Source organism: Gopherus flavomarginatus, chromosome 9, assembly GCF_025201925.1.
Source record: "Gopherus flavomarginatus isolate rGopFla2 chromosome 9, rGopFla2.mat.asm, whole genome shotgun sequence".
Classification (NCBI taxonomy): Eukaryota; Metazoa; Chordata; order Testudines; family Testudinidae; genus Gopherus; species Gopherus flavomarginatus.
Genome location: NC_066625.1, coordinates 33,769,241 through 33,785,537, shown reverse-complemented (window position 1 = coordinate 33,785,537; position 16,297 = coordinate 33,769,241). Strand labels below are relative to the sequence as shown.

Genomic DNA, 16,297 nt, shown 5'->3' with positions numbered 1-16,297 from the left:
GGAAGTTCCTGCATTTTACGTTTGGCCAGGAACTGTTTCAGGCCCTCCCTTTTAGGCTCACTACAGCACCCAGAACATTTACGAAGGTTTCCTCTGTGGTAGCAGCCCAGATGAAGCACCAGGGCTTGTTTCCATACCTAGATGACTGACTACTGGTAGACCACGCTCGTTAGGTGGTCAGGTCAGCGACAAGGCTTCTCGTACAACTTCTATCAGCCATAGATGTTTGCATAAACAAAGAAAAGTCCTTTTTGTTACCCACAAGGACAATAAATTTCATGGGGGCGACATTGGACTTAGTTTCTGCAAGAGCATTTCGCCCCACAGACAGGATTCATAAAATAACCAATGTGATTTCATGCGTTACCTGCAGACTACAAACTACAGTGCACAGGTATCTTTCACTGTTAAGCTCAGGGCCGCATGCACTTACATGATTCTGTTTGTCAGACTCCACTTGTGGTGTCTGCAAGCTTGGCTCCATTCAATCTGCCAACTGAACAAGGACCACATTAATCCCAAGGTGACTGTTTCCACCAGAGTTAGCACCTCCTTCATTTGTTGGTCATGGTGTGCGTTCCCATGGGATGCTCACTGTACAACCACATTGGTCAGGGTACCTGGACCTCATGAGAGAACAGGCTACATACAAACATACTGGAAATGAGATCAGTCTGCCTTGCTTGCAAAGCCTCCCTTCCACTCATATGCTTATTCCGTGTACAGATAATGTTGGACAGCATCACCATGGTGGTATATATCAACCAACAGGGAGGAGCAAAATCTCATTTCCTCGCCTGGAAGCTATCAGACTTTGAAACTGGTGTGTCAGGAAGCACATCACGATACAGGCCGCCTATATCCCCAGTATTCACAACTCCCTTGCAGACAGACTAAGCAGAAGCTTCTTGGCAGACTGTGAATGGGAGGTTCATGACAATCCTAAGTGAGATACTTACACAGTGGGGTACTCCAATCCTAAGTGAGTAAATGAGATACTTACACAGTGGGGTACTCCAATATTTGAATCCCAGGCTAACAGAAAGCTCCCCTTATTTTGTTCCAGAGGAGCCGTGGGTTGTGACTCCCAAGGCAAGGCTCTTTTACTGCCTTGGACAAATGGCCTCAGATATGCCTTTCCTCCCATTTTCCTTCTTGTACAAGTTGTGGGGAAGAGATCTCATGACAGAACCAGTATCATTCTCCTAGCAGCCTACTGGGCCAAACAGTTCTGGTTCATGGAACTTCTAAAGATGTCTGCCTGCCCACCCACGAATCAGGGTTCGCCCATTCCCAGATCTCCTAACCCAGGATGGGGCGAGGGGAAATAAAGCAACCCAATCTGGGCTCACTCCACCTCATGATCTAGTGTTTGGATGGGTGTCAGAAATAGAATGCTCATGGGATCACCCTTAGTTCTCAGCAAGTACACCTAGCAGTGATTAGTGCCTTCCTCCCTCCAGGATGGTCCATCTTTACTCACCCTGCTTCAGCACAATTTGTGAAAGGCCTGATCAGGACCTTCTCAGTAGTGTTTAATCTTACACATCAATGAGGCCTTAACCTTGTCCTGTGGACACTCTCAGGTCTGCCCTTTGAACCCATGGCAACGTGTGCCATGACCAGCCTATCTATGAAGGTGGCTTTTTGAGGCTGTCATTTCTGCTAGGAAGGTCAGGAAGCTTGGAGCCATCATGGTGGATCCTCCTTATACAGTGTTTCACAAAGAAAAGGTTTCTCTTCAACTATACCCTGGATTTCTCCCTCAAATTGTTTGAGTTCCACCTCAATGAAATTATATTTACCTGTATTGTTCCCAAAACCCCACATTTCCTCTGAAGAGAAGAGACCCCACTCCCTTGATGTCTGGCATGCCCTGACATTCTACCTGAAAAGCGCCAAACCTATTAGGAAATTACCTGAAACTTTTTGTTGCCATAGCAAAGAGATTGTATCGGCAAGCCAGAATCTCCCAGAGGATTTCTAAGTGGGTTTTGGGATGCATCTTGGAGTTCTATAAGATAGCAAAAATTCCTTTCCCTGGGACTGTCACAACTCATTCCACACAAGTAGACATGATGTGGAGGCAGCTTGTATCTGATGTCCTGCTACAAGGAGACTACCTGGAGTTCTAGCCCCATGTTTGCAACACACTACACTCTAGTTCATGCCTCAGTTGCAGATGGGATCGGAAATGCAATGCCTCAGACAGCGATGGGATCAGAAGTATTGCAAGCATCTTTGTTACCAGCTTCCTCCCACCCACCTCCAGTCTGAACAGGGCTTACCAGTCGCCCCCATGTGGAATACACATAATTAGTAGCACTCAAAGTGGAGGTTACTTACTCTACTGTAGCTTCTTCGAGATGTGTAGTCCCTATCTGTATTCTACTACCCACCCTTTGTCCCATCTCCTTTGGATGCTGTTGAGTTTGGGGTAAGAAGAGGAACTGGAGGGGCATCAACCTGCACTGCTTCTTCTACCCTCGGTTGGGAGCACAATGAGAGCTACTGTGCATGTGCGGGCCTATGGACTCTGCTTTGAAGAATTTCTAGATTTGGGCACGTGGTGCACATGCGCATACCCACATATGTGGTTTCTATCTGAATTCCACATTTTGAAATAACCTCCACTTTCAGTGACTGTCCTAGTATCACATAGGAACTGTGTGGCAGAGGTAGGGATAGAATATAGTTCTTCTTTGAGTGGTTGTTCATGTCCATTCAAAGTAGGTGTGCGCGTATTGTGTGCACGCCAGCTGGAAGATTTTCCCTAGCAGTGTCCGTAGTGTCGACCCGGGCGCCCCCTGGAGTGGCGCCACTATGGCGCCCTTTAAAGGGGCTTGCAGACCCTCCACCCCCTCAGTTCCTTCTTACCGCTGGTGACGGCTAGCTGGAACTTCTCTTGCATAGCAAGTTGGCAGTGTCCTCTCCTTACTATTTAGTCCGTGTATTCAGTCATATTATAATTAGTTAGATAGATCTTTGTATATAATTTTTCATAGTTGGGGGATACCGCCCCCCAGAGTCTTTATTGCTCGCTGGGGCATGCCCGGGTCCCCTGGGTTCAAACTCTGCAAGGACTGTGGGAAATTCATGCCCAAGAGTGACCTGCACTCTGCATGTTTGAGGTGCCTCGGAGAGAGTCACCAAAAGGACCGGTGCTCTATCTGTAGAGGCTTCCACCCGTGAACTCTTAAGGACAGGGCTCAAAGACTTAGAGTCCTCCTGATGGAGGCGGTCCTGCGACCACCCTCGGACCCAGAACCGTCTGAGGCGGGGCCCAGCATGTTGTCCTTAGTGCGGAGTGCCCCGGCACCGACATCAGGACTTAGGGCCCAGCCCAAGTCGTCAAAAACCTGACACCGGACGGAGTCGGGTCATAGGAAGTCGGCCACAGTGCGGCACCGCTCACCTTCGCCTGTGCCCGCCAAGAGAGAGAAGCCGGTAAGGGATCGGTCACCCCACCAGGATCCGAAGTCCACACCGTCCGCGGGTGTAAGCGGACAGGCTGGGCAACAGCCCTCCACGGTTCAGTCGACTCCTGCACCACAGAGAGGGCGGTCGAGTCCAGACCAGCCTAACTCCCTGGACCACAGCGGAGACATATGTCCCCCGTCGATGCCGGAGGCGTTCAAGGCGGCCTCAGACCTAATGGGCCTCCCGGCACCGGCCTCCCCGCATCGTAGGGAGTTGCCTACTGTGGTCCCTCCACCAGTACAGTCTAGAGGCAAGCCAGCCATGCTATCGCCTCCCTCCCCGCACCGTGCTGTGAAGGCAGCACCGGACCAGAGGAGAGGCTCCCCCCAGATCCTCGTACTCAGAGACCTCAGACTCAGAGGCAGACTCCTATCACTCCAGCCAGTCACGGAGCAGGAGATCGGTTTTGGGGGTGAGCCACCAACGTTACCCGCAGTGGCAGCAACAATGGCAGCCGCCCTCGCAGTGGCCGTTTTGGACTCCCTAGGCCTACCATCAGTCGGTAGGCCAGGCATTTGGCCCTCGGTCATGGTCAGCTTCGATGTCCTCGACGTCGGTGGCCCAGACGCAGCTGCCTCCCCCACCGTCGCCGGGCAGGAGTGTGCCATTGTCAAGTTCAGCACCCCCTAACCGGGCAGCGACACTGGCAGCGGCTCCAGTTCGGGCTCCGCCGGCACCACATGATACACCAAGTCGCTCACTGGTGACCCCTGTACCGGCCGCAGTGCCACATTTAGACTCGGAACCGGCACCGCAACCTCAGTACCACGTGCCGCAGGACCCCGAGGGGCCGCATGCACCGGAGGAAGGGCCACTCCATGTGATCTCCTCGTCGTCCTCCCCGGACGAGGCAGTCTCGGGCACGGTTGCAGCACCGGCCCTAGAGGACACTCAAATCCTCCAACAGTTGCTTCGGTGAGCAGCTCAAAGCCTCACAATCCAAGCGGAGGAGATTGAGGTGGACGTGGACCCTGTAGTGGACATTCTGGCCCCCTCAGGGCCATCCAGGGTGGCCCTCCCGCTGATAAAGACTATAGCGGATATGTCCCGCACCCTGTAGCAAACACCAGCCTCATTGGCCCCCACTGCCAAGAGGACGGAGTGGCACTACTTCGTCCCTTCTAAAAAGAATGAACACCTGTACATCCACCCTCCCCCTGACTCCCTGGTAGTAGACGAGGCTAACCAGTGGAGGAGGACAAACTGATCTCTCGAGCCTCCCTCCAGGCCGCCTTAAATGCGACGGACTCAGCCTCTTGCACCCTGGCCATGGCACTGGTCATGCGGCAGGGAGCCTGGCTCCAGGTCTCAGACCTGCCCTGTGAGGTCCAGCAGACAATTCAAGACCTCCCCTTCGAAGGGCAGATGCTATTTTTGGAGAAAACGGACAAACGTTTCCATAGCTTAAAGGACTCAAGGGCCACACTTCGCTCGCTGGGCTTGCATACCTCCGCGACCCAGCGCAGACAATTTTAGGCCTCAGACGGCCCCTCGCACATACCAGCCACAGACTCGCCAGGATCTGGGGCACAGGCGGGGCAGAAATGGCAGGAGTCGTCACCAGCGCCACCCCTCCGGCCAGGTGTCTAGCCAATCCAGACCACTATCTGGACCTAGACCCCTTATTTGATGATATGGTCGAGGACGACCTACCGATAGAGACTCTGGATCCTTCCAACCCTACCTTTGGGTCACATCTGTCCCACTTCTACAGTGCCTGGTCCCGAATTACATCGGACAAATGGGTGCTCCGCACAGTAGAGAGGGGATATTCTGTCCAGTTCTCCTCCCTTCTGCCCCACCAACCCCCCTCCCCATCCCTCTTCAGGGACTCTTCTCACAAGCAACTTCTAATTCAAGAAGTGAAGTCCCTCACAGAGGCAGGGGCAGTGAAGGAAGTCCCGCAGGAGCTCAGGGGCAAAGGCTTCTATTCCCGGTATTTCCTAATACCGAAGGCAAAAGGGGACTTGAGACCCATCCTAGACTTGCAGCAGGTGAACAAGATTGTGCCAAAACTCAAGTTCCGCACGGTCCCTGTGTCCTTGTTCTTCCCCTCCCTGGATCCAGGAGATTGGTATGCTGCCCTCGACTTAAAGGATGCCTATTTCCACATTGCCATAATTCCACGGCACCGTTGGTACCTCAGATTCGTTGTGACCGACATCTATCTGCAGTTCACGGTGCTCCCATTCGGCCTGTCAGCTGCTCCCAGCGTCTTCACAAAGTGCATGTTGGTAGTGGGGGCCTTCCTGCGCAGGCTGGGCATCCAGGTATTCCCCTAGCTGGATGACTGGCTCACAGAGTGCCACTCCAAGGAGCAGATAGAGACCCAGGTATTGTTCATCAGGCGGACCTTTCTCGATCTTGGCCTCCTCCTGAATGAAACCAAATCCACCCTGTCTCCGATGCAACAAATAGAGTTCATAGGAGCGGGTCTGGACTCCACCCACGCCAAAGTGTACCTGCCAGAGTCCAGGTTCCGTGCAATTTCTGAACTCATCCTTGGACTGCACCGTGCCCCGGTTACCATGATGCCAGTTTGCCTCCGGCTGTTGGGCCACGTGATGGCGTGCACCTATGTGGTGGTCCATGTCAGACTCTGGCTTCACCCGCTGCAGTCCTGGTTGGCAACAGTTTATCGTCCAGTCAGGGACCCCCTGAACTCAGTGGTGTCCGTTCCCTGCTTGGTGCTGAGCTTGCTACGGTGGTGGCTTGACCCACGGGAAGTCTGCATGGGTGTCCTCTTTGCTGCCCCGCAACCCTTCCTCCCCCTGGTGACGGATGCCTCGGATTGAGGTTGGGGAGCGCACCTGGGATGCCTCAAGACACAGGGCTTGTGGTTACCGGAGGACCTCGAGTTGCGTATCAATATCAGGGAGCTGAGAGCAGTCCGCCTGGCGTATTTGACCTTCCTGTCTGGCCTGGCAGGCAGGTGTGTTTCAGTCCTTTTGGACAACACGGCGGCAGTTTTTTATATCAACAAACAGGAGGGTGCACGCTCCTCTCCCCTCTGCAGAAAAGCCCTCGCGCTGTGGGATTTCTGCGTTCACAATGCCACTCAGCTGACAGCGTTCTATCTTCTGGGGGAGCAGAACGGTTTGGTGGACACCCTCAGCAGCTCATTCCAGGGTCACAAGTGGCCCCTCCGATGGGATGTGGTGCGCTCAATTTTCCAGCTCTGGGGCTTTCCCCAGTTAGACCTGTTTGCTTCAAGGGAAAACAGGAAGTGCCGACGGTTTTGCTTCCTCCTGGGCTGCAGTCGGGGGTCTCTGTCAGACGCCTTCCTACAGACATGGGAGGACAGTCTGCTCTATATCTTCCCTCCGATCCCCCTGGTACACAGGGTGCTTTTAAAGATTCGCAGGGATCATGCCAGGTGAATCCTGATAGTTCCGACATGGCTGCGCAAGCATCGGTACACGTCACTCCTGCACATGTCAGTTCAGGCGCCCCTGACGCTGCCCCTACTCCTGGACTTGATCACACAGGACCGGGGCTCCCTCCACCATCCGAACCTTGAGTCCCTTCACCTCACAGCCTGGATGTTCCATGGCTGAACCCGGTGGAGTTGCAGTGTTCCCAGCAGGTCAGACAGGTGCTGCTAGGTAGCAGGAAACCATCCACCAGGGCCAGCTACCTGGCTACATGGAAGCGCTTCTATATGGTCAGGTCAGCGGGGTCACCAGTTCCCGCTGTCCTTGTCTGTTTGCTTCACCTAAGACAACTGGGCCTCTCCATTTCCTCCATTCGCGTTCACTTGGCGACCCATATCCGCTTTTCATCTGGGAGAGGAGGAGTGCCTCGGTGTTTGCGAACCTGCTAGTTGGACGTTTCCTCAAGGGTATGGACAGGCTCTTCCCTCATGTGCATCAGCCGACCCCTGCTTGGGACCTGAATCTGGTCCTCTCGGGGCCTCCCTTTGAGCCTCTGGCTTCGTGCTCCCTGCTGTACCTATCATATAAAACCACCTTCCTGGTGGCGATCACCTCGGCCCGACGGGAGTCGGAGCTTCGAGCGTTAACGTCAGAGCCCTCGTACACAGTTTTCTACAAGGACAAGGTCCAACTTAGACCTCATCTGGCTTTCCTACCCAAGTTCGTTTTGCAGTTCCACATAGGCCAAGATATCTTTCTCCTGGTGTTTTATCTGAAACCACACACCTCCAGCGAAGAGCGGAGGCTACGCTCCCTGGATGTCCGCAGGGCCTTGGCTTTTTACATAGAGCATACCAAGCTGTTCAGACGCTCAACCCAGCTCTTCGTCGCAGTGGCAGCAAGGATGAAGGGGCTCCCGGTCTCCTCTCAGCGAATCTCTTTGTGGATCGCGACCTGCATCCGGGAATACTACTGCATAGCTAAGACCCCTGTCCCTCCGGTCACGGCCCACTCCACTAGGGCGCAGGCCTCCTCTGCAACTTTCCTGGCTCAGGTTCCGACTCAGGAGATTTGTGGAGCGGCCACGTGGTCCTCCATCCACACGTTCTCGTCTCACTATGCCATCACGCACCAGGCAAGGGATGACGCAGCCTTCGGGCGTACAGTTCTCCAGTCAGAAGTGATCTCCGACTCCTAAGGTTAGGCTTGTGAGTCATGTGGACATGAACAACCACTCGAAGAAAAAATGATTACCCACCTTTTAGTAACTGTTGTTCTTTGAGATGTGTTGTTCATGTCCATTCCAACACCCACCTTCCTGCCCCTCTGTTGGAGTGCCAGCAAGAAGGAACTGAGGGGGTGGAGGGTCGGCGGGCCCCTTTATAGGGCGCTGTGGTGGCGCCACTCCAGGGGTCGCCCGGGCCGACCCTACGGACGCTGCTAGGGAAAATCTTCCAGCTGGCGTGCACTTGGCACGTGCACACCTACTTTGAATGGACATGAACAACATATCTCGAAGAACAACAGTTACTAAAAGGTGGGTAATCGTTTTTTCTTCAGGCAGGCATTCAGTTGCCTTAAGTATGAGAGACCATCCTTTCTCTTTCTTTATTCACTACATATCTTGAAACTTCTGCAACAAATGAGTCAGGAGTCCTACAAGCAACAGCCTCATTCACTGTACTACTTTGATTTCTCAGAGCGTGGTCTGTCCTGTAAACTGATTGATTGAAACAGGAATTCTATGGAAATAGTAGTATGTTATCATATAGCTAAAAACTATGTCATGATGCAAACACATAAGGGAGCAAATTAAGGTGGCACAGGAAACCATAGTACTGGCATTTCCTAATTTTTGAGCACTTGATTTTCCAATCTTAATGTCCTTTTAATGTAGTTTGTGTGTAATTTCCTAGCTTTATAAAAAACAAATTCCTTCATGTGGAATCATCATAACTTCAACTGGGTATCAGCAGAGTTAGAACCTTTAGATCCACAGCCTAGACCTCCAAATTCATGTTAATAGCCCTGCCCTTAAAAGACAGCTTTCTTTTGATAGTGAAAGTTGTTCTTTGAAGGATTAAGGATTATTGCATTGCTTCCAAAGCCTACCTTAGAAGAGGTCTAGATAACCTAAGGGTGGAATCCAGCAGGAATGAATCCAGGGAGACTGTAGCCTGCTGTTCAGGAAAAAGGGGTGAAGCCACTTGAGGAAGAAAGCAAGCTTTATCAAGGTTGACTTCTTTCAGTGCCAAAGAGGTAACAAGGAGACCCGTTACATTTTAAATGGTCAGCCTTAGGGTAAAAGGGTCTAGGCACAGAGTCTTAGCATCAGGACAAGCTAAGGAACTTTTTCTCTTCCTGGGTGCAAACAATATCGGAGCAGTGGATACTGGAGCTACATCCATTGTTCTCAATAATGGCACTGGATTGATAGAGATGTATATTATGAAAATATCTTTTTGCATGTAAGGAACAAAAAGTATCTTTTTAATAGCTCTTTTTCAGAAATGTTGGGGGAGATAACCAGCTGTAATTAACTGATATAAGCATTGTATAACCTCTCGTCACACTATGTAGATTCCAGCAGTGAGAGCTATCTGAGTATCCAGAACCCCAGAGGGAGAGCCTGAAGCCTCTCATGACTGTCACAGAATACAATCAGAATTGTTTTCAGTGCAGAGATTTTGGGGTTGAATAGTTACTGGGAAAAAGGGAATTCCCTCAAACCTCAACTTCAAAGAATGCTGCAAACATGGTGATAGACCTTATTGAGATTTAGCATGATTTTAGTTGTCTTTGTTTTAGAGTTGTAATGGTGGATCAAGCATCATGACTCATGCTTCTATTGGGGATATTGAGGTGTGATTCCACCCTATATTATTAAAAGAAGGAATTAAGCAACATTCTGCGAGTTATGGCATTCACAGCACTGTGCAACTGAGCTACATGAGTTTTTGTGACCACCCTTTATTTGTCAGACTGTTTTGCAAACCCCAGCACATTGGCTATAAGACTGAGTAACAGAGTGCCTTTTTGCATTTTTTCTATCAGGCTGACCCAATTTTTTCAGTGCATCCATTTCTGCATGAATCAAGGCTTAGGAGTATTTTCTTCAAGGAATCACAGATACATCTATAATGTTCTCAGTGGGCTGGTTAGACAATGATTGATATGCCTGGGGGTTTGGCTACTGTACATTACAAATACAAGTTTAGATTTTACAATTACTCTTCTGACCAGCAGATGGAGTTCAAGAATATTAATTAAAGAGCTAATATAACCATCCAGTCCTTAGCTTTCTCAGTTGTTTTCTCTAATGTGAATTGGAGCAGCTCTTCTCCTTCTGGTTTAACAGTTTGTCAGAATGTTATATAGCATACTTAGTCTGCTGAATCTCTGCATTTGATCTTGCATGTTCCTCTATGCTCGCTCTCAATAAACACGGTTGTTTCTTTTCGTTTTGCATAATGTAGTGATTTTGGTAGAAGAAATGATGAAATTGAGAAGGTTTCACCCTGCCTGTAGGGGAGTATATAAAGAGCTCAAATAATTTTAGATGTTGTCTACAAAAAGTTTCTGTGGCTCAGCTCAATTTTCAGTAGTATTTTAAAGCAACTATAATTTAACAAAATATCTTCCCAGTAATTGAGTTTTCTGTCATGCAGTGAAATTAAGCAATGTGTAATCCTGACTATTATAACCAACTGAGCAAAAGCTGCCAGTGAAAAGTTGTGACTAAGAGGACTAATGTGATTCTTGGATGTACAAATGGGACTATCAGGTTAGGAGTAGGGAGGGAAACGTGGAATTTCCTTTGAGTGCTGGTCCTGGTGTGTATTCCACAAATTAAATATGAGAGTGCACCATGCACCTAAGACCAGAAAATCTTGCAAGTAGCTTCCATTGGTCCACAGCTGCATATTGGATTTCCTTGTGCTCAGCACTGAGACTATAAGGGGAGGTGTGAATCGGCCATCTCTTCAGTTTCTTTTCACTGCTGTCTGGCCTGAGTCTGAATCCTCAGCCCGGAGCTATTCTCTCATTGTCTTAATCTCTCTAAATATAATTGTAAATGATGTTAGTGTTTTCATAGTATTCTTATAGTTAGTGTAGCTTTGTTTTTCCCCACCCCAGGGACCATCTCTCTTACGTTTTGAGAGTAGGACTGTGCCCAGAATCACATGATTTAAAAACTATCTTGTGTTCTTGCTCCTTCTCAGTCAGCAACTACCAACAGTACTGCCTTTACTGCTTTACTTCCCACCCCAGACCTGACAGGGATAAGAGCTCTGACTGAGGAGGTACCTCATGGAGAAAGCCATGAGACCCAGTCAGATTCATGCCAGGAGATGCCCCTATACAACTGCTACAGTCCTCGAGCAGCGTACCTCCAAGCATGAGTTCTGAAGCAGAGGCTGGATCAGATAAATCTACCCATTATCCATCCATGAGCCAGAGTTTGCTTCCACTGGTACCAGTAGTACCTCTGATGGAGATAGATCCAGCTGCCTTGTTGGCTGAATCCAATGTCCAGGACAAACTACCATCTCCCAGAGAGGTTAGTCCAGACAGGTTTTTTGAGAGTTTCCTGGACCCATCCTCCATGCAAGTAGGATTACTCTCCAAGGGATCATGGATACCTCGTGCCTTCCCCCACACCAAACCAATGTTCAACCCTTCATACCGGCCCTATTGCAGTCCTTGGAATCTTTATACATCACAGCTTGGATCTGTGCATTCTAGCAGAGTGCCACATTGTCCCTCTCCTCCTAGGCAATTAGAGTGGTATAGCATACACTTGTACTGTACTCTACCCTTAAAAGGGCTGAGAAACATTACTTTCATACCTGCAAAAGGGGAAGAATTCTTGTTCACCTTCTCTGCCCCCAAATCCCTAGTAGTACAAGCAGCCACAGATGAATCCAGGTAGCAACACCCTAAAGCCATCCCTGTGGACAAGGGAGTGAAAGGCCTGGATCTTCTGAGGAGGAAGGTATTCACATCCACTAGCATTCAGTTCTCAGCATCTCTAACTACCAGTGCCTGTTAGCAAAATATGACTTTATGAACTACTTGAAGTTCCTGGAGTTCAAAGACAAACTCCCCCAGGAGGACAGGGCCCAATTCCAAACCCTTGTTAAGGAAGGTAGCCTCTGTGCAGCTTGCAATAAGATTTTAGCTGTGGACACATCTGATACCACAGTAGTAATGTAGTTTATTGTTTCACACTTTGGGGTTCCCCAGGGAGATTCAGAACACCATAGAGGTCTTTTCAGCAAGAAAATAGACAAGTCTTTGTGCTCATTAAAAGACTCCAGAACAGCCCTCCTCTTTCTGGGTATTCATGAGCCCCAAAGAAGCATCATCATAAACAGGTTTATAAGCAGAGACTCCTTTCACAGCCTTTCTATCACCAATAAGAATATGAACCACCACACAAGTATCAGAGTACAGATGACAAGGTATGCCAAACTATCCACCTTGGTGATAGCCAACCAACCTCAACCACCTGCTAAAAGCTATTTTTGACAGGATGCTTGAGAGCTGCCACCTTATGAGGCCATTCCCACCTGTTTCTGTAGTCCATTTTGGTGGCTTTGTGAGGGGGAGAGATAGCTCAGTGATTTGAGCATCAGCCTGCTAAACCCAGGGTTGTGAGTTCAATCCTTGAGGGGGCCACTTAGGGATATGGGGCAAAAATCTGACTGGGGATTGGTCCTGCTTTGAACAGGGGTTTGGACTAGATGACCTTCTGAGGTCCCTTCCAACCCTAGTCTTCTATGATTCTATACCTTGCCCTCAACTGGAGGGCTATAACAGTGGACCTGTGAGTCCTAGATACCATCCAGTCTGGCTACACAATCAACTTTGTTTACCCACCTCCTCCCATGAGGAGACCCTTCAGCAGGAGGTGGAATTTTTCCTTGAATGAGGAGCTATAGACAAAGTGCCATATCAGCATCAAGGGAAAGAGTTTTATTGTATTTCTTAGTTCCCAAGAAAAAGGGAGGACGGAGGCCCATTCTTGACATCATTTTTATTCTCAAACTAAAATTCTGCATGGTTATGCTGGCATCAATAATTCTCTCCTTGGAGAAGGACCCATGGTTTGCAGCTCTTGACGTGAAAAATGATTCTTGTCAAATGGACCCACTGACCGATCCCTCAAAGGATTCCTGAGGTTTCTGGTGCGGCAGGAGCACTGCCAGTTCAGAGTACCACAGTACAGGCTGGCAACGGCATCCAGGGTCTTCATGAATGTTGTCTTAATGTTAGTAGCACACATGAGAGAAAATGGCTACACCATCTTCTTTCACTTGGACCACTGGCTTCAAACAGGCAGATGCCCATCGGAAGTTCAGTCAGCAACCTTATCCTTGCTCTACTTCCCGGCATCCTTGGAATCTGCGTATACATGGAAAAATCTATTCTGACTCCTGTGTAGCTCATAGAGTTTATAGTGGTGACCCTGGATTCAACTGCAGCCAGTTCCTATCTCCCTGCAAACAGATTCCATGCCATGAACAGTTTGATAAGACACTCACAGACGTTGAGCAACAGTGTGGATCTGTCTCTTTCTTTGGCCACATGGCCTCCTGAATGTGTGTAATGCCATTAGATACTAAAGCTGTCAGTTTGAGAGTAGATACAGAGTGCTGTCCTTGCTGAGGATGAAGGCATCAAAATTTTAACAGGAGAGGCAGAAATACTTTTCACTATAAAGAATCTAGCAACAGCAGGTTACTTTTCCAGGTTGGCTAAATGTTATCAAGATAGGAATAATCTCTGACTTTTGAAAATGGGTGACTAAATCTATATTTAGACTCTTAAATAACTGTCTTGTTTCCAAGTGATGAGCACACTCTTCTCTCGTTGAAATCAAGTTTCACCTGTTTTATCTTACACATTAATGCTGATCTCAGTTACATTTATGTGGAAATTTACTTGATAACATATGAAAACAAAATGTTTTCTCATAGTCACAGATGCAAACCCAGGTACAGCAGGTGGGCATTGTACCAACACAAGCAATGGCAGCTGGACCAACAGCAGATCCTGAGAAACGCAAACTGATACAGCAGCAACTGGTTCTACTGCTTCATGCCCACAAATGTCAGAGACGAGAGCAAGCAAATGGAGAGGTGCGAGCCTGTGCTCTCCCACACTGTCGAACCATGAAGAATGTCCTCAACCACATGACACATTGTCAAGCTGGGAAAGCCTGTCAAGGTAAGAGCAAATTTTTCAGACGGTCAATAGAAGAGTTCTTTACTACTCTCAGTGGGTTTTTTCTCTGCTGTTTTTGCCAGCTGACAGTGACTTTTTCCCCTGGCATAAAAGTCCCTTTCTTTAAATATCTGCTACGCCTTTTTGCCTTTTTCCTCTTCCGGTGTTGCCACTTGTTACCGCCATCATACAGTTGTTCTTATCAGAAAGAATAAAATATTTAGTCTTTCAAGGTCACTGTTGATACTATTTTACTCCTGAAAGAGTAGCATGTTTCACTTCTCCCATTACAGATCAAGGATGTCACATCTGCAGCGTACCTGATCTCTGCTAGCTTAGCATGTGGAAGCCATTAGATTGTTGTTGAACTAGTTTCCTTCATTTCAGAGCAGCTGAACTAGTTTTCTGCATCTCAGAGCAGCATACTTATTAATGTACTTTCCAGAGAAAGAGGTGTTCATTATTTGTTCAAGTCCTGATATTTTGTTGAGTTGTATTTGGGATTTTGGTGTTTATAGCACTATTTAGTAAAGAAAATTGAGGGTATTGGAAATGGAATGAGTTTATTCAGAGACATAAAACCAGATTTAAAGCTAAATTTTATTGCTTCACTTTTTTGATAGTTGCTCATTGTGCATCTTCACGACAAATCATCTCTCACTGGAAGAATTGTACTCGGCATGATTGTCCTGTGTGCCTCCCTTTGAAAAATGCCAGTGACAAAAGAAACCAACAACGTAAGTGATCATTTCTATTTTTCAGCTACTGTACAAACGTTAGAATAACATAGATAAAACAGACTGAATCAAATATACAGTACTATGTAGGACTTTGAGTTATAGTGGTTTGATAAACTCATTTGCTGTATATGATATTCTGTTATAAAAATACATTTGGGCTGTCCCCTTTTTGGTCATTATATTCAAATCATTACTTTGAATACTTGATTTGTGACAAAGGGAAATTCCCAGTCCAGAAAGACAACATCCATTTTGCCAAGACAGGACAACTTCTAGCTGTCATTTTGTATTAAGGTAGGTCATTCAAATTATTAGTGGGTCTAGTTTATTATTCCCATAAATTGTGCGATTCATTATCTGCGCACAGATGGCACTTGAGACGAAGTAAGATTCGTTCCTATGTTTCATAATATCAGAAATAATTTCAAGTCTGGTCCTTAGCCAAGGGTGCCATTGATCAATGTAGGACAAACACATTTGCATAAATGGAAACACGTTTGTGGAGAGGCAGGTCCCATGCATGTGTCCCAGCGATTAATCCTAAGAAGTAAAACTGCATTGTATTGTGTATTTACCCTAAAGAAACGGACTGAATGGCTGAAATTCTAGTAAACCTTCTTGCGAACTCCACCATAATAATTTGTGAACTCCACCATAATAGCTTAATATTACAGTTAGGTAATATTTATTTTTCAACTTAGGGTCTTTTGTGGGGGTGTCCTCGAAGCAGATAATTGTTGAAATTATATTGGTGGGTTTTAAAGGGTTGCTGGGCAGGATTAAAATAAACGGAGATAGAAGATCTAATAGTGTGCATGCTACAGTCTGTTAAATGGTATCACACAAAAAGTAAATTTGAAAAGGCTATAAAAGAAAAGTCTCAAGTCATCGAGGGAGGTGGTGGGAAATAACTAAGGGTCAGGGAAGAACTGCATAGTTGAGTAGTTGTACTTTGAAAGAGCTCTACTTAGTTCTGCTTTAGGCTGAGATCACAAGGAAAGTGAGGCAAGCTAATAAGCCATGTAAGAAAGAGGTGGAAGAGTTTCACTGAAGGCAAAGGGAGTTAAGACTGGAAAGAAGCTACCAAAAAAGTGATTCTACCATTCTCTTATGTTTACGTTAGCTTAGGTTAAAAAATTCCTGCGCAAGTTACTCAGATTTGGAACATCTTGATAAATTTGGACCAAGTTGATACATTTAAACAGTAATAAGTCACCAGGACAGTTGGCATTCACCCAAGAGTTCTAAAGGAGCTCAGATATGAAATTGCAGAACTAACAACTGTGGTATGTAAGCTATCTCTTAAATCAGCCTCTGGTATCAGATGACTGGAGGATAGCTAATTTGTCACCAATTTTTTAAAAAGGCTCCAGAGGCGATCCTGGCAATTATGTGCTGGTAAGCCTAACTTCAGTACCACGCAAATTGATTGAAACTATAGTAAAGAACAGAATGATCAGACAGAAAGATTAA

At 47.5% G+C, this 16,297-nt stretch overlaps 1 protein-coding gene across 6 annotated transcripts in view; it reads left to right on the top strand.

The window, feature by feature from the left end:
• CREBBP (CREB binding protein) overlaps window positions 1–16,297 on the top strand; it is a 195,676-nt gene that overhangs the window by 87,616 nt on the left and 91,763 nt on the right. For all 6 annotated transcript variants that reach the window (XM_050968023.1, XM_050968022.1, XM_050968021.1 and 3 more), the window contains 2 exons: window positions 13,838–14,087; window positions 14,708–14,821. In XM_050968023.1, the coding sequence (XP_050823980.1) occupies window positions 13,838–14,087; window positions 14,708–14,821 (364 nt within the window). The remainder of the gene's footprint in view (window positions 1–13,837; window positions 14,088–14,707; window positions 14,822–16,297) is intronic.